The sequence below is a fragment of the Cydia fagiglandana genome, chromosome 19, assembly GCF_963556715.1.
Source record: "Cydia fagiglandana chromosome 19, ilCydFagi1.1, whole genome shotgun sequence".
Taxonomy (NCBI): Eukaryota; Metazoa; Arthropoda; class Insecta; order Lepidoptera; family Tortricidae; genus Cydia; species Cydia fagiglandana.
Window position 1 is genome coordinate 7,702,859 of NC_085950.1, and position 19,665 is coordinate 7,722,523.

Consider the following 19,665-nt stretch of genomic DNA (forward strand, 5'->3'; position numbering starts at 1 on the left):
ATTTCCGTCAATTGCTCGCGGCGATCGATGAAAAGAAACATGCGCAGTTTAGGCGGTTTAATTAGGCGGAATGAAAAATATAGATTGTATGAAACAAGCTTACTATTTCCATTAAAACTAACTTTTGGCTTAAAATTTCATAAAAAACACAGGAAACACTATTTTAATTTTCTTTTATGATTTAAAACTATTGCGTATAAAGGAACGTCTAAAATATTAAAAACAGCGCCATCTTTTAATATTGTATCCCACCAAAAACATAAATGTAAAAAAGGAGAGCCAAGTTCAATACAAAAGTTTTCATTATATCAATCATTTTATATTTATTGTAATTCTGATAAAACCTGGCCAAGCCAAATCTAACCTACTTTAAGATCTCACATTTTTATAAATAACAGCAATTGTTATAGGTATCCAATAAAGCAAAGAAATAGAGTTTAATACTTGTTTATAATGTTATTTTGTTCCTATAAATACATATTTGGATTTTGCATAGAACTTGGCAGTGGCACTCATTTAGATCTCCATTCTTTTTGCGGCGAGCCCCACAGCCAAGCATAATTTTTGTATTGAACTTGGCTCTCCTTTTTTACATTTATGTTTTTGGTGGGATATCAATACTTTTTGTAAAGAAAACTAGGCAGGTATTGAGATTTAATGTTTTTTCTTGTGTTTCCGCTGTATGGTTTTTACTTCTGTTCTTTGTATAATTATGTGGTGCCGCGCGCCGCCGACGACACACCGTTGGCCGGTTGTTTAGAGCGTATTACAAGTTTTTTGTATGGGGACACCACTTATTTTTTGACTAAACTTTATTTTAATATAGCAAATATAATAATACATATATTGGGGTAGTTTCAAATATCTGCTTGTAACGGTTCCAACGCTACAATAAAAATTTTTTTTTTTGTATGGGGACCCCCCCTATTTTTTAACTTTTTTTTTATTTTTAGATTTTTTCCTACGGTTACACACAATAACCGAGCTGGATTCCAAATTTCATCCTTCTAGGTCATCTGGAAGTAGGTTAGGTTTAGGTACTTATATGTCAGTCCCAATAAAAAATGTTTTTTTTTGTATGGGGACCCCCCCTATTTTTAAACTTTATTTTATTTTTAGATTTTTTCCTACGGTTACACACAATAACCGAGCTGGATTCCAAATTTCATCCTTCTAGGTCATCTGGAAGTAGGTTAGGTTTAGGTACTTATATGTCAGTCCCAATAAAAAATGGTTTTTTTGTATGGGGACCCCCCCTATATTTTAACTTTATTTTATTTTTAGATTTTTTCCTACGGTTACACACAATAACCAAGCTGGATTCCAAATTTCATCCTTCTAGGTCATCTGGAAGTAGGTTAGGTTTAGGTACTATAAGTCATAAGTCAGTCTTAAAATTTACGACTTTTTGACCTTCATACCTTTATAACCGTTTGAGCTAGCTTCATGAAATTTGGGCTTCTAGATATCCTTATGGATATAATTAAACACACGTAGTTTTATGTGTTTACGTCAAAGATATTTTGAGTTATAGAAGGGTCAAAAGTGGCACCAAGTGGTTCGTGTAATATTACACTCGGCGCTGGCTAGCCAGTTCCTTTGCTTGAACTTGGCTTGACACGCTGCCGCGTGTCTAGATGTGCAATGTCCTCTCAGTAAAATACATGAGAATGTCTTACTTAGATGTCGCCACTGTGATTTTTTTTGTTTCTCTGCAGTGGCACAGAATACATAATAGTACTACCGTACAGAAAGGAAACTTCCTACAAAACCGAAGTTTGACAGCGGTTCAGGGTCGAATCATGCTATCCCTTTTAATACATAACACTATCCCTTTCGGCTATTTAGGGTTGTCAAAATTCAAGTGATTATCTTATCTGTGGTCGTGCACGCAAAAGGAAGTCAAGTGGTGCCAACCCTAAAAATTTATCGGAGCAATGCTGAGCCGAGCGGAGCCGAGTTTGGCCGAAGTCAGGAGATTCGCACCCCTGGCAGTGGTTATCATGTCATCAATCATCATCATACTATAGGTACTTACGTTTAACAGACACATACCTCGCGACGCATCCTCGCACATCCAGAGGCGTAACTAGGGGGGGGTTGGAGGGGGCAAGTGCCCCGGGCGCCGTCCAAGGGGGGGGCGTCAAAATGGGCAAAAGACTACCTCTCATCCTGGTAATCTGGCCCACAGCTCAGAAAAGCAAAGAGAAAGCCGATCTTTTAGGTACTCTTTTTTGCCTAGAACTCGACCTTAAAAGACGACGGTAGCGCCCTACCGCCCACCATCCTTCAGTGCGAATACTCTATGCCAGAAACTTCTATCAAGCAGAGGGATATTCGGTAGGAGTTGCTATGCTTTCATTTTATAAGGCGAGCGGGCCGAGTGCTTCAGAGAGTTCAGAGCTGTGTTCCGTGTTAGCGCGTCTTTTCCCTCAGGGGTCTCCTGTCGGGAAGTTACCATTTTATGGACAGTCCAAGAGACTACCTATGCAAATGGATCCCTAGCCCTTTGTCCGGCAGGCGCATATATATGAGCCGTAGTAGACGGAACCTACTCCAATAGCTGCTGCTGCATATCTGTGACATGTTGTCTATCGGACGACAGTAGGTACGGGGATTCCTATATAGGCTGGTTAAAAATAACTACATTCCCGTTGCCAGGGAGGTTTTGGGATTATACTGAGCAACTTTTACTACGGGACCAACCCCGAAATCTCAAAAAAAAAAGTTTACCCTCCCATAGAAAATGGACCAACCAAAATGTATGAACCAGCCAAATTTTTTTTCGCGACTGAGGGGTTGGTCCCATAGTAAAAGTTGCTCATTATAATCCCAGAACCTCCCTGGCAACGGGAATACAGTTATTTTTTAGCCACCCTCTATACAGGATGTTCTCTACCGCTCGTAGGTAAGTACAATGAGCTGTTGTCTGAAGAATTGTTTGACATGCTGCCTAGTTGCCAACGGTGACAGCTTGCCATCACTGCACCGCTCGCCGTATTAGGATAGGCAGAGTGTTTAAATCCTCACACCCTAGAACCTAAATGGTCGCGTACTGTGCGGTTTAAGAGGAATTCCTTCCACAGTGGTCGGGAGGAAATTTGTCGAAAAAAGGGAGCTCATTCCACAATAAATTGATTAAGTTCCTTTTTCTCGAGAGGCTACAGTATGGAGATCTCCAAAAAAGTGCATAAGTTTTAAAATGGTCGGCAACGCGCTTGTAACTCTTTTGGAGTGTAGACGTCCATATGATGCGGTGACCACTTACCATCAGGTGGGTCGTAAACATGTTACCCACCGATGTCACAGAATAAATAATAGTACTAGGTACAGAAGACTCACTCTCTAACAAAACGCGTCTGTCACGATCAGCGCAGATATGGCCGCTAGGTGGCGACAGCGCCACGCGCGGCTTATGGCAAACCCCAAAATTGGGGTCGAACGGATGGACTTTTAACTGCCTGTAGCAAAGCGACGACATCGCGGAGTGAGCCACGCCTGCCGATGTATTAAAATAACACATATACACTGTATTGTCTAAATTAAAAGTAAATTTTAGTTAAAAAAAAAGTAACCCTTTTGTAGTTCATTTCGTTTGTGTGTGGGGGGGGGGGGCGCAAATTTGGTGCCTGCCCCTGGCGCCATATCCTCTAGCTACGCCTCTGCGCACATCTCTGGTGTAAACGCAGCCTAACTCACCAGTGCTTGGTGAGCAGCAATGAACCCGATAGTCACGACAAAATTACGAAATGATATATGATAATGAGAGCCACGAAGCTTGATTGGATCAAGGTGTCTGGCAGCTGTTCATCGGTGGAGATGGAGTTTGAGGGTCTGGTCTGATTGATAATATTGATATAGAAATGGTGGCCAAAAAATTAGTGCATTCCCGTTGCCAGGAAGGTTTTGGGATTATACTGAACAACATTTACTGATGAGACCAACCCCGAAATTGCGAAAAAAACATTTGGCTGTTTCATACAAATAAATACCGGGTTTAATTAAACTTAAAACATCTGTATGTAATACCATGGATTGCGACGAATAAATGATTATGATTACTTTTTGGCTGGTTCATTTTCTTACGCAAATTAAATTTTCATATTTTTTATAAACATTCAAACACGAATAAAACTCAAATGTTATAAATATAAAGATTATTTTAATCATTAAAACAATTCTATCAAAGAATTAATTAATATCTGATTAGATAACTTACAATACAAAAGTTGTCTCTTCTGTGGACAATAGTTAACAGGTTTAAAGGTAATTTTACCATAAAGGTTAATTATTCTTAATAAGATTAGACTTATATTAAAACTATTGACTGAATATTGAAGTCTATAGAAGAGAGTATTGCAGAGTTAGGGTGGTTTTCCACTTATTCAATAATGTCCAATGTGTATTTTGTCTCACATTTTGCTTAATAAGAGAGTGAGACGCAATGACATTGGACTTAGATAATGGACAGAATGAATACCACCCTGTGATCCTAATTAGTTACATATTTATCTATACATTATACATAATATTCACAAAATATTATTCACAATTATTCAATACATTCAATAAATTAAATTCAATAGGCATACAGGGTATAACAAAAAATAGTATAGCCTTGGTGCAGAATAAAAGTGGTAACACACTATCGCACCGCACCGCGACCCTGGTGCGTCGCACCCATAAGTGAGAGCGAGAAAGAGATATCTGTTTCCTTCCTTGGAGAAAGAGATATCTGTTTCTCGCTCTCACTTATGGGTGCGACGCACCAAGGTCGCGGTCCGGTGCGATAGTGTGTTACCACTTTAATATATGACACAGCGAACTTGTCAGTAGAAAAAGACCGACGAATAAAAAAAATATGTTCTTCCTATAGAAAATTTGGTGTACCCTTATTTCACCGCCAATTTTTTTGCAGAATTTTATTATGCAGAAAATTATTCATAGAATAATCGAATCGCATATTTTTGTTACAATTAATTCTGTTTCTTCGATTATTCATTTCAAAGAAACATATTTTGTAACTTAATTGAAATTCAGAATATTTATTCAAAGATTTTTTAATAAAATAATAGACTGACTGAATTATTATTCATTGAATATTATTTGTTCGACACTACAGTTAACAGAATATTAATTTCAACAATTATTATTTTACTAAATTTGCTAAAAAAGGAGTTTAGGTTACTTTAGAGCTGCAAACTCTCAGAAAACGAACTGTTGCCAGAAAAGTGGGTTAGGTTAGAACTGCGACCCCCAAAAAACTAACTTTTTCCATAAAAGTGGGTTAGGTTAGGTTAGAACTGCGACCCCTAAGAAAACGAACTGTTGCCGAAAAGTGGGTTAGGTTAGGTTAGAACTGCGAACCCCCAAGAAAACGAACTGTTGCCAGAAAAAGCAACCCCTAAAAATTAATTCCTTCAAAATTAATTCCTAAAAATAATAGACTGACGTAGAATTATTATTCATTGAATATTATTTGTTCGACACTACAGTTAACAGAATATTAATTTCAACAATTATTATTTTACTAAATTACCTTTCACACCTGTACTTGTGGTATTCATGGAAATTGCTAAAAAAGGAGTTTAGGTTACTTTAGAGATGCAAACTCTAAGAAAACGAACCCTTGCTGGAAAGGTGGGTTAGGTTAGGTTAGAACTGCGACCCCCAAGAAAACGAACTGTTGCCAGAAAAGTGGGTTAGGTTAGAAATGCGACCCCCAAAAAACTAACTTTTTCCATAAAAGTGGGTTAGGTTAGGTTAGAACTGCGATCCCTAAGAAAACGAACTGTTGCCAGAAAAGTGGGTTAGGTTAGGTTAGAACTGCGACCCCCAAGAAAACGAACTGTTGTCAGAAAAGTGGGTTAGGTTAGAACGGCAACCCCTAAAAATTAATTCCTTCCAGAGTAGCAGATTGCGTTAAATTAACGGCTAAATAAATAAAATTCGTCTAAATGACTGTATATTAAATTTTGGTGAACCGTATTTATAAGGAGTGACTTTTCTACAGATCGATGATTCTGTGAAATGAAATTACATGAACAAATTGTCCTTGAAACAAAACTACTGTTATAAATTTTTGGTGAAACATAACTAATCAAAACGATGATTCTGTGAAATGAAATCACATGAACAAATTGTCCTTGAAACAAAACTAATGTTATAAATTTTTGGTGAAACATAACTAATCAAAACTAAAATATTCTATGTAAAGATTATTTTGCCATATGAAATTATTTGAAAAATTTTCAGTGAAACGAAAATCTGCAGAAAAATTGACGGCAAAATAAAGGTAAACCAGAAAATTTGAATTGTGCGCCTTTTTACTGACAAGTAGGGTGTGTTTCATTATATATTTAATATACTATTTCATAAGGTTTCTCTCGTCCTTATAATCTATGTCAGACTCTGTATCTGATAGGTCTTCCTGCGGTCTTGGTATATCGAAGGATAGGCCAGCTGTACCCTGTACAAAAAAAAAATGGTTGTCTGTTAAGTCGATTTACGGACGATAATTTTGCGTGATAACGTCATAGGAAAACATTCATGAAAAATTGCCGTAACGTTACCATGGAGATTTGTCCGCAACGCGACACTTTTTCGTGCATGCTACCGGTGTTCATCGATTCATATATGTGTCGCTTAACTTCAAACTCGGGTAAATCCATTCGACCCTCTCAGCAAATATGTACCCTATTACCTTTCTTAATACCAAAATCGCATAATCTGACAGATGGATTTATCAGAGTTTGAAGTTAAGCAACTCATATACAGGGTGGAAAGGCACGACGATCCTTTCCGGAAATGGGAGATAGTTTAGCCTAAGCTCTATATTTTCTCCATAGAAACTATGTTAATATGGGCAACCGTTTCTAAATTATGGCCTTTTAAACATCCATGCAAAAACTACTTTGTTCTAACCCTAACAGGTGACAGGGTCAATGAACTTACTTGTAAACAATCAATATGCGACAGGAAATTATGCTAATTTGTTGCCATCTAACCATTTTTAGGTCTGCTTACAACACGGTAAGAATCGTTGCAGGATTTTCGGTTTCTTAGTGGTTCCACTTGTTCAATACTTGAATGAAGTAGTTATGTTATTCCTTAATATTAATAATACTAACCACAACATTGTTTACAACGACAGTTCAAATGGTGACATTGACAACCACTCAAAAGTACGCAATCGTCTTATAAATATCTCTGGTTTCCTTGACTGACAAAAAAAGGTTTTAGTTTCTTAACACGTTTCACAAAATTATTTTCGAATAATTGGAAACTATCTAAAATAATAAAAAGATATGTTTTTATTATAAGCAGGTTGTGTTAGATGCAACAAATGTACATGTAAAACAGAACATTAGAATAAATCAAGAATAAATACTTCTTAAATACCAAACTAACAAACCTTCTTGCGTGGTAGGAAATAGACAAGACGTCTGATGTTTGAAATTAAATTTTCATTGAACTTTACTTATTGAATGTCATATTCTTCAAATAAAAATGTTAGATGCTCGTGGCTATTTAAATTTGTGGGGCTGTGTAAAAGATATGGTGTACCAAACCAAACGGAATGTGAAACTGCGGACGAAATGAGACAAAGGCTAATTGGTGCTTTCTGCGGAGGAAAAATGATGAAGAGCATACACTATGTCGCATGTGCATCGACATAGTCGGGCACGGGCTGCGGCGGCGTTGTAAGACACGGAGGTACATTTGAACACCGTATGTGAAGATTGTGAAGAGAAGATAGTGTTAAATATTGGCAAAAAGTAATTATCTAAGAAAGTAATAAAATTGTTTGTAATATTTTTGCATGCATTTGATTTATTTGACATTTATGCGTCATTCATACATCATTGCGATACTGTCAACGATCGGAAAAAAGTGTAAAGTCCCGAGCTTTCCCGACGGAGATCCTTAATCTATAGCCGTGACGTGCACATGCTATAGGGTTCTCACCACAGTTAAAAAGTAGTATTTTTGCTATTTTTATTTTTTACTCAATTGACGATTCTTACCATTACCAATCGTCTCTGTATCACTTAAACGACCTCATACTTCCGGGAAGGATCGTCGTGCCTTTCCACCCTGTATAGTTCGTTTTTAGGGTTCCGTACCCAAAGGGTAAAACGGGACCCTATTACTAAGACTTCGCGCTGTCCGTCCGTCCGTCTGTCACCAGGCTGTATCTCACGAACCGTGATAGACAGTTGAAATTTTCACAGATGATGTATTTCGTTGCCGCTATAACAAATACTAAAAACAGAATAAAATAAAAATTTAAATGGGGCTCCCATACAACAAACGTGATTTTTGACCAAAGTTAAGCAACGTCGGGAGTGGTCAGTACTTGGATGGGTGACCGTTTTTTTTTCTTTTTTTTTGCATTATGGTACGGAACCCTTCGTGCGCGAGTCCGACTCGAACTTGTCCGGTTTTTTTTTTAGCATTAGAAAGAACTTGCAAGAAGGTAAGCGATCTTGACATGTCTTTTAATTGAAAAACGCTTTTTAAAAATAAAAAAAACTATTACTTATGAAAGCAGAAGAATATTAGATTCATAATTGTTATGGTCAAGCAAATCTTGTCAGTAGAAAAAGGCGCGAAATTCAAATTTTCTATGGGCCGACATCCTTTCGCGCCTACATTTTTCAAATTTGCCGCCTTTTTCTACTGACAAGATCTGCTTGACCCAGTATATATTCAGCTTGGCAAAAAAGAGTAGAAATTAAAAAGTGGCAACACTGTCGTCTCGGTTTCTTATATAAATTGGTTAGAAAGGGACGACACTCGAGTGTTGCCATTTTTTAATTTCTACTCTTTTTTGCCAAGCTGTATTTGCCGTAACTTATTTTTAAAATGTGTTTTTCAATTAAAAGACACATCAAGATTGTTTACCTTATTTCTAATGCTAAAAAAACGAACTATAGGTAAGACGTTATCACGTCAAAAAGGAATCCATATGAGTAAAATAAGATATAGCCGGTCAAACAAGTTTTTCAGTAGAAATAGGCGCGAAATTCAAATTCTCTATGGGACGATAACCCCTACTTTTTTTTAAATTTGCCGCTCTTTTCTACTGACGGAAATTGCTTGACAAAGTATAACCTCTAGCCGCCCATACGTCAAACTTTGCCAAGCAAAATGAAATTTTATTTTGTCAACACAAAGTTCAAATTAGAATGGAAAAGAAGACCTTTTTATAGGTCTCTGGGCGGCTAGAGGATAGTAAGTACATTGTGATACAAGTTAGCTACGTTGGTCATTAGTCATTACACATGAGGCGATATTGTGCGCTTTTTTGCGCGACCGGCGACGGCAGCAACCATAGATTGAAGCGAGACACAGCGGTCGGACCTTTCGTTTCCACCTATAGCTGCAGCCGCAGTCGCCGGTCGCGTATAGTCGTTTCCGAGCCGTATGAAAGCCAATATATCACTAAGCGCCACTTGCACCATTCACTAACCCGGGGTTAACCGGTTAAACCTGGAGTTACCATGGTTACCAGTACAATTTGACACTGGGTTATCGGTTTAACCGGTTAACCCCGGGTTGGTAGGCTGGTGTAAGTGGCGCTAAGAGTGGTACTCCACCTATCAAATTTCTTTGTCCAATGTGTATTGCATCGCACATTTTTCTTTAATGAGAGAGTGAGACGCACTGACATTGGACAAAAAAATTGGACAGTTGGAATACCACCCTTAGAGCTAATTTAGACGGCGCGTGAACTCGCATGCGATTTTAACATAGAAGTAGCATCCTATATGTAAGGTCATTTATAATGATAACATTATGTATAACAGTTTAATACTAATTCTGTACTATATCTCTCTATGTATGTTCTAGGGTGTTATTAGATTTTGATATGACAACTCTATGTCAAACTGGGTAACGTCATTTTGATATGGCAATACTATATTATTTTTTTAATAGAGCCTGACAGATAATTAGGAGGGAGAATTGACGTTTTGCTGAAAAACATTTGTCCTGTTGATTTTCTTAATTTCACTAATAATATATGAAAATATCTACTGGAAGTGAGTTTGATTCAAGACCAAGACAAGACCTTTATAACTCAGAAGTGGCACAATTACCGAAGAAGCCCACAATTGTTGAAATAAATGTGACATTTTTGTTTCGTCGTTGTGGACGAAACTTCCAACAATGAATAGTAATGAGAAAGAGAATGGTCGCAGCCGCAGTAAACATAGATCGGCGCGTGCGAAAAAGAAGGTTCAACGGCGCCATGAACGCGAACAAAGTAGAAGTATACGGAATCGACGTTCGAAAAGTGTTCGTGTAGCGTGCGATGAAGGTCGGAGGAGTCGGTCCGAACACAGGCGGGACCGGCATCGTACGCGAAGCAGAAAACCCAGTCGAAAACGCGACTACGAAAACCGAAGAAGTCGTAGTACCAGCCGTCGGCGCAGCTCGAATCGTGGTCGACGTAACCGTAGTTCCCATAGTAGAAGCCGTGTTCGTCATCACAGGAGCCATAGTGGAAGCTATAGCAGTGGTCGTGAGAGCGGCGGATGTGATCAGCAGAGTCGGAGCCGTAGTCAACGAAGCTGTAGCCGCGTTCATGACAGCAGGCGCAATCTAGGGAGCCGCAACCACGCACACATGCCGGGTACTTCCAAGCAGAGTGGTGAGAATCAACCAGTTCTGACGACTATTGAGAATGTGAACACATTTCAAGGTAATGAACATCAGCAATTTCTTAGAGAATTAGTTAAAACATTAAAACAGAACAGGCCAGAGGGTAATAAATTTCCTATGTTAGGCAATGTAATACCAGAATTTAACCCAATGATTAAAGAGCAAACTATACATATGTGGCTGAATAAGGTAGACGAGTGTGCAAAATTATATAACTGGGGTGATGATCAGATCATCCATTATGCATTACCCAAATTGTCTGGTGTTGCGAAGAACTGGTATTTAGCTTTACCATCTATGTCATTCACGTGGCCGGAATGGAAAACAAAATTGATTGAATCATTCCCTAGCGTTGATGATTATGCTGAACTGTTAACAGAAATGCTGAATAAGCGAGTTAAGTATAATGAATCTTTAGAGCTTTACTTTTATGCCAAATTAAATTTATTAAATCGTTGTGATATCCACGGAAAGCGAGCTGTAGATTGTATTTTGAGTGGAATTGATGATAGATCGGTTCGGTTAGGTGCTAAGGCATTAAAATGTCAACAACCAGAACAAGTGTTAGAATATTTTCAATCTGCCAAACAATCACGGGATTCAGAAAAACAAAAATTTAATTCTGGGTCTTGGACAAAACAACTCAAAACTTCAAATGCGGTAAGTGATAACTTAAAAGGTGTTTCAAATACAGATTCAAAATCCCATTCAAAATCTATTGTGTGTTACAACTGTAAGGAACCGGGTCATTTTAGTTATAAATGTACAAAAACCATTTTAAGGTGTAATATTTGTCATAGAATTGGGCATTTATCTACAGACTGTCCAAAATTACCAGGCAATGACAGGGGTGAGAGTGTACCTGAAAAAAATGTTCTGCGTGTTAATTTTGATAAACACTTTGAGGGTGACACTAACCGTGATAGCAAATATTTTAAAAATATAAAAATAAATAATTTTCTTACACATGGTTATATAGATATGGGCAGCGAAGGCACACTATTGAGATATAGTGAGGCAGTTAGGATGGGAATAAATTGGAAAACACATAGTCAACTTCCACTTTTGAAAGGAATAGGACCAAATGCCATTGTGCCTTTAGGTCACGTGAGCGTTGAGATGGAGATAGATAATATAATTGAAACAGTAGATACATATATTGTTGATGATTGTGTCATTAAATATCCAGTATTAGTAGGTCATAGTTTTACAGAGAAACCTGGGATAATTATTACAAAAACTGATTATACCCTTATTATTGAAAAAGGATTCCCGGTTAAGTTACAGCTTATATTATTAGAAGACACAAAAATTTCACCAAATAAAATAATGGTTATTCACGTAAGATCAGACACAGATTACTCAGGTTCGGTATATGTAAAAGGTGGTTTGCGCGGGAAACCTAATGCTGAATTATATCTTTTGCCGGGTGAATATATTATTGAAAAAGGTCAATGTGGAATACTAGTACAAAACATCACTGACTTACCGCTCACATTGCTAAAAGGGGAGCTGGTTACTCGCGTAACAACAACAAATTTCTGTCTCAATGTAAAATCTCTCAACCTGGTAGATGATACTTGTACGGATTTAAATATAAGTGAACATCTGTGTGATGACGAAATATCAAAATTGAAAATGGTTTTAAAGAAACACGAGGCTTGCTTCTCAAATAACTTAAAAGATTTAGGTTTTACAAATGTAGTTCAGATGGAAATTGAATTGACAGACAAGCAGCCAGTTGTATATCGTCCTTATAGATTGTCTTATCCCGAACGAGAGTTAGTGCGTACAATGGTACAGGAAATGATAGATGCTGACATAGTATGTGAATCAAATTCGTCTTACGCTAGTCCGATTTTATTGGTGCAAAAGAAGACTGGAGAAAAGCGACTCTGTGTTGATTATAGGGCTTTGAATGGCAAAACACGGAAGGAACATTACCCCCTTCCACTTATAGATGATCAGCTGGACAGGTTAGCAGGTAATTCTCTGTTTATTAGCCTTGATCTTGCCTCTGGATACTACCAGATTCCGATTGCGGAATCATCACAGGATCTGACTTCCTTTGTGACCCCGGACGGGCAGTATAAATATAAACGTATGCCTTTTGGGTTAGCCAATGCGCCGTCCGTGTTCCAAAGGACGATGAACAAGGTGCTTGCAAAAGTTAAGTATGTTATCATCTATATGGATGATATACTAATTCCAGCTCGTAATTTTGAAGAGGGCTTAATACGTTTAGATGAGGTATTGAATCTCATAAGTGAAGCTGGATTAACACTTAAATTAAAAAAATGTTACTTTTTCTATAAAGAATTGGATTTCTTGGGCTTTCACGTAAGTGGTGAAGGTATACGACCGGGTGCTCGAAAAACAATAGCGATTTCAAATTTCCCGACACCAAAGAATGTTCATGAAGTACGACGTTTTATTGGGTTAGCTAGTTTTTTTCGTAGATTTGTCAAAAATTTTGCCTTGATTGCACGTCCTTTAACTGATCTATTAAGAACTAAATTAGAATGGAAATGGTCAACCGAACATACAGAAGCTTTTAACGCTTTAAAACAGAAATTAGTAGAACGCCCCATCTTGGCGTTGTATGATCCTAAATTAGAAACAGAATTGCATTGTGATGCTTCTAAATTTGGCATTGCTGGCATTTTGATGCAACGTGGTTTGGATGGGTTGCTGCGAGCCGTAGCGTATTACAGTCGAAAAACCACTGCAGACGAACAAAAATTGCACTCATTTGAATTAGAAACACTTGCTGTAGTCGCTTCTTTAAACCGTTTTAGAGTGTACTTACTTGGCGTAAAATTTAAAATCGTAACTGACTGTAACGCGTTGCGGACTACACTTACCAAAAGAGATCTTATACCTCGTATATCTCGTTGGTGGGTTCAGTTTCAGGAGTACGACTGTGAGATAGAGTACAGGCCAGGGTGTCGTATGGCACACGTAGACGCTCTCAGCCGTGGTCCTGTTGCTGACCCCACGAATGATTCACGACCTCATGTTATCGATGTTCTGAATATTGATGTTAAAGATTGGATAGCAACAGTACAAGATGACGATGATGAATTGAAGCGTATTAAACACATTTTGCAAGACGAAGATACTAAATTGATAATAGATGTTCAAAAGAATTACCGGTTGAAGGGAAATTATGTATACCGAATTTTAAAGGACGGGAGTCTAAGGTGGGTTGTGCCTCGTGGTGTTAGGTGGCAGGTTTTGCGCATGAATCATGATAATGTTGGGCATTTCGGTTTCGAAAAAACTTTAAGTCGATTGCGTAACACTTATTGGTTCGCAAAAATGCGGCGATTTACAAAAAAATACGTAGCCGCGTGTCTTGAGTGTGCTCACCATAAGGCTCCAGGAGGATGCAAGGAAGGGCTGTTGCATCCGATTCCAAAGATCGAAAAGCCTTTCCACACAGTTCATGCCGACCATCTAGGTCCGTTCGTGCGCTCTAGGAGAGGCAATATGTATATACTTGTTATAGTTGATGCGTTCACAAAGTATGTTGGTATTCGGGCTGTAAGAGACACAAAAACGAGTACTGCTATAAAAGTTTTTAAAGAACACTTTAGTTATTTTAGGCCTCCGTCTCGTCTGATAACAGACCGAGGGTCCTGTTTTACTAGTGCTAAATTTAAGGAATATACAAACGAAACAGGTATTAAGCACGTGCTAAATGCAGTTGCCTCACCTAGGGCGAACGGCCAAGTTGAACGATTTAACCGTACAATACTGGACGCTTTAAGTACTTCATGTCATGGAAAAAACGATAACACTTGGGATGAATATGTAGGACAAATCCAATTAGGAATTAATACTACGGTAAATAAAACGACAGGTAAAAGTCCATCGGAATTATTATTTGGCTGTAACTTTATAACCACATCAGAAAATAAGTTAAATGATGCAATAGATGAAATTTCCGAGCGAGTAACAGGTGATAATTTAATACAATTAAGAACGGAAGCTAAAGATAAAATAGATAAACAACAGGAATATTCTCGAAGGAAATTTAATAAACATAGGCGGGTAGGCAAGTCTTATAATATCGGCGATTTGGTTAGAGTAGAAAGGACTATTACAGATAAGGATCACATAGGTAAATCAAAAAAGTTGATCCCTAAGTTCCATGGGCCGTACCGGATTATAAAAGTTCTACCGAATGATAGGTTTCTAATTGAAGATACACCTCTAACTAAAAAGGGAAACAGAAAATATGAAAATGTTGTAGCACTAGACAAGATTCACCCCTGGCTTAGTTTTAAAGATTATACCAGTGATAGTAGTGATATGAATGATAAGGATAATTGTAACTCAAGTGAGACTGATTAAAGTTAACGTTATTATGCTAAACTTAGAAAGATTAACAAAAAAAAAACAATAATAAGTAACCTGATATAAAAAAAAAAAAAGAATGAAAGATATTGCTGTTATATTGTTATACTGTTACCTTGAGGATGTTTAGTGATTAGACTATATTCAGTGCAGAAATGAATGGTATTATGTAATTAATACTGCACATATGGCTATTTACTGTGATGAGCTGATGAGACTAGTATAGTTGTTATTTAGTTTGTGAACGATCAGTGCAGAACCGAATGGTGTTAAGCAATTAACATCGCACAGATGGTCGTAGATCACAACATATTATGATGAGACTGGTAGTGTTCTTATTTTTGTTATTTAGTTTGTGAGCGATCAGTGCAGAACTGAATGGTGTTTAGCAATTAGCACCGCACAGATGGTCGTAGATCACAACAGATTATGATGAGACTGGTAGTGTTCTTATTTTTGTTATGTAGTTTGTGAGCGATCAGTGCAGAACTGAATGGTGTTAAGCAATTAGCACCGCACAGATGGTCGTAGATCACAACAGACTATGATGAGACTGGTAGTGTTATTATTGTTATTATTTAGTTTGTGAGCGATCAGTGCAGAACCGAATGGCGTTAAGCAATTAACACCGCACAGATGATCGTAGATAACAACATAGTTTAATGAGATTAGTTATAGTGTTATTATTGTTGTTATTTAGATTGTAAGTGATCAGTGCAGAAACGAATGGTGTTAAGCAATTAACACCGCACAGATGGTCGTAGATCACAACAGACTGTGTAATTAGATTTACAAAATGTGATGTTCCCTTGTTTTGTTTTGTTTGATTATTTAATGTGTTAATGTTGCAATTTTAACTGAACTTGTTTTTCTCATTAATTATATGGGGAGGACCCCACTTTAAAAAAGGACGGCCGAGCTGTAAGGTCATTTATAATGATAACATTATGTATAACAGTTTAATACTAATTCTGTACTATATCTCTCTATGTATGTTCTAGGGTGTTATTAGATTTTGATATGACAACTCTATGTCAAACTGGGTAACGTCATTTTGATATGGCAATACTATATTATTTTTTTAATAGAGCCTGACAGATAATTAGGAGGGAGAATTGACGTTTTGCTGAAAAACATTTGTCCTGTTGATTTTCTTAATTTCACTAATAATATATGAAAATATCTACTGGAAGTGAGTTTGATTCAAGACCAAGACAAGACCTTTATATATAGAAGTAGTATACGCGTGCCTCCGTGAGGGACAAAACATATGCAAATGCGACACTGTGATTGGTCGAATTCATTTGTTGCCCACCATTATCAATTGTAGTCTAGTCCGTGTCAATACTAAAAAAAAGGTGGGGAACAAATAAAATGTGAGACTGTGACAAGGACAAACAATAATAGCGCTTTCGCTGCTACTCCTACTGAAAGATGGTAGACTGGTAGAGAATGCCTATACCGGCATTAAGTCCGCCTGTTGTACTTTTTGTATGTGCAATAAACTTTAAAATAAATAAATAAATAAATAAAGATACATAAGACTATCCCGTTCTGTCAGTTATCCCCACCACTCATGCCCAATCCAGTTTAATACTAGATTCATGGATTTTAATTACATTGCGGACTGTCGGTTACGTCCAATTCAACCGACCGATCAAAACCCGCAATGGTATGAAACTCGCATGCGAGTTCTCGCATCGTCTAAATGAGCCCTTAGTGATGGTAATCGAGTGATAAAAATGTGAAGATGATTATGAAATTGAGGTACTTACAACGGGCCTATTGCTCCTGAATGACCTCTGCCACACATCTCTCACAAATTGCAGCGGGTTAACAAACTCGTGCCGAGAACCGCTGAGGACAAATGTAATAAATGGGACGTTATCTATGAAAAGGGACCTTATTGTCGATGGTGCTAACGCCATTATTAACGAAGCTCCGATATAAATACAATGCCGCGCGACGCTGTGCGGCGTAAGCGCCATCGACAATAAGGTCGTAGGTACCCTTTTCATAGATAATGTCCCAAATAAGCAAATAAGTTTTCGGTAATAATTTCATTTACGGTTCAATCTTTATCGCTGACTGTACTTTTCTTTCCACGGGCAACTAATACTCATCGAGACAATTCTAACAACCCCAAACACAATTAGGTGGCGTTGTTTTGTCCCAGAGCTTCCATGGCCACCTCCTATCTTCATCATCAGATTAGCTCCATTAATATTGCATTGTCATCCGATTTACATATGTAGGTATGCAAAATTTCAGCTCAATCGGAAATCGGGAATTGGGTCAAATAAATTTAATTTAGCTACCAAGATATGACGAACTTTTAAGGCTCCGTCACACAGGCGTGTTTTGCGGGCAGCGCGAGAACGGGGCGCACCGCTTTTACGTATAAAACGCTCAAGCCGCGCGAAAAATATATATAAATACAGTATTATGCTCAAATATTATCTAAGTACAGATAGGTATCAGAAAATAACCTTGTGGTCGGCATGTCTATGACCGGTGTTTCAGTCTGTGACCCGCTGAAAGACGTTTGGTTCTGGAATCTGACCCTGCAACAAAAAATATTATTAAAAATGCTGTAAACATAAGGGCTGTGCACACCGGCTGCGTGTGCGTGACGTGCACGTGTGCGTGCGGCGTTGTAGTATATGTAACGGTGCGTATAACGAAACGTTACACTATCAACCTTCATACTAATTCTGGCACCATACAAATTCTAAATTCCCTTTTGAAATTCAAATCCTATTCCAAATTCCATTCAATGATTTTTATTTTCAGTTCGATCACATACGTCGATCAATAAACATCACATTTTATTGAACCGACTGTACTTCATAAGTTCGTAAAATACGTCCTAAGCCTAATAGTATCATTTTATTTAGTGCAACGTAAAATATAAAAGTGCTGTGCTGTGTGCATAAGTTTGCGGTACTATAGTGCTCGTCTAGTGGCCCTGCACACAGCTGCTGCTTCCAGATATATATCTACATCACCAAGGCACATATTGTGCCTTTTTATTTACATTAATAAATACCCATCATCGCCCTGGTTCCCGACTTTGATTTACCAACATCCCCGTGAGGCTCCTCTACCTGCCCCCTCACAGTATACAGATCCTTATGAGAGACGGCACACCGCTTGCATGACGTGTGCGTGTGCGGCTCCAACATTTTAGCGCACGCGCACGTACACGTTACGCACACGCAAGCCGGTGTGCACAGGCCTTTATAGGGACCGTGCGCGTTGGAGGGTCTAGCTGTCATCTTGTGGCCAGAATCGGAAACATATGTGCACATGTACATTGCCATAGCAAGTGCTACTATCTATACACCGTTCCCGTCGGTACGTTTCCTTGTGCATAGTAGGTTCTGCCATCTTGTGGGCTACATCGGGAGCATAAACGACACATTTACGCCTCGGGCCAAAAATCTGACGGCTCCTATGCTGCCCCCTATAGTTCATGCACGAGAGCTGGCTGCGTAGCCAACATGCCAATCGCTTACGCTTCGTAGTGATCGAAACGCAACTGATGTCGCACTAATATGGAAGAGTCGTCAGAGAGACACAAAGCGTTTCGTTGACGAAGCGATAGCGATTGTAACCTTGGCTAGGCCTGTTTGAAGTTCTGAATACGCAATTATTTTTATTAAAAAAATCCGACTCGAGCTTGTCCTTTTAAAGGGACATCGGGAATCAGGCGGTACTCACGGCAGGGTCGACATCTCCCTCCTAGGCCGATACACGCAGTGGTAGTAAACGAAGATGGTGAGATACGAGACGAACAGGAACAGCGTCGCGGTGATGAGCGTGACGGAAAATGGGTGCTCCCCGTAGTAGTATTGTGACGGTTCGCCGTTGAACAGTGGTATCTGAAGACCGTCATGTTATTGGATTGGGAACAATTCAAATTTTCACTAAACTTATGTCGACCGGGATATGAACCGTGATTACCTTTAATATGGGCTGATTTAGACGGCGCGCGAACCAGCATGCGATATTTAGGGCCAGTTGCACCGACCACATTTGACAAACTGATCAACGTCAGCCGGCGCGCCCCGGCGCGCCACTATGAAACTTTCCATACATCAAAATTTAGCGAACTCTTTAACGATACGAACAGTTTGGTGCAACCGACCCTTAGTTACATTGCGCACAATCGGTTACGTCCAATTCAACCGACCGATCAAAACCCGCAATGTAATGAGACTCGCGTGCGAGTTCTTGCATCGTCTATAAGCTAAATGAACCCTAAGTCTAGTGAAACTAACCGTGAATCATTTAAAACTGTTAATTAAAATGTTATCTAATATTTTGATTTGTGGGACGAAGACCTCCAATGGTGGAGACCGAATTTGGACCGGCGTCTTTAGCTATCGCGACTTAAGCCCTTAACACTTGCACCATCCCACTAACCCGGGGTTAAAAGGTTAAACCTGGTGTTATCCATGGTTACAAGTACAGTTTAACAGTGGGTTGACGGTTTAACGGGTTAACCCCGGGTTAATGGGATTGTGCAAGAGGCCCGTTAGAGGCTTTCTAAAATGGCATATAGTCGAGAGATTGGGACGGGTTCCGCTGTAACAGAGTGGTTTATAGCATTAGACGCGATAGCTAAAAAGC

The 19,665-nt window shown here is 38.6% G+C and overlaps 1 protein-coding gene across 1 annotated transcript in view; it reads right to left on the bottom strand.

The window, feature by feature from the left end:
* Positions 1-6,335: 6,335 nt before the first annotated feature.
* The window catches only part of LOC134673994 (low-density lipoprotein receptor-related protein 1-like), a 68,165-nt gene continuing 54,835 nt past the window's right edge, over positions 6,336-19,665 (bottom strand). Inside the window, exons 35-38 of the mRNA XM_063532048.1 lie at positions 18,754-18,914; positions 17,520-17,594; positions 16,806-16,887; positions 6,336-6,469 (exon numbers count right to left, since the gene is read on the bottom strand). Coding sequence (XP_063388118.1) covers positions 6,368-6,469; positions 16,806-16,887; positions 17,520-17,594; positions 18,754-18,914 — 420 coding nt within the window. The 3' untranslated portion in view covers positions 6,336-6,367. The remainder of the gene's footprint in view (positions 6,470-16,805; positions 16,888-17,519; positions 17,595-18,753; positions 18,915-19,665) is intronic.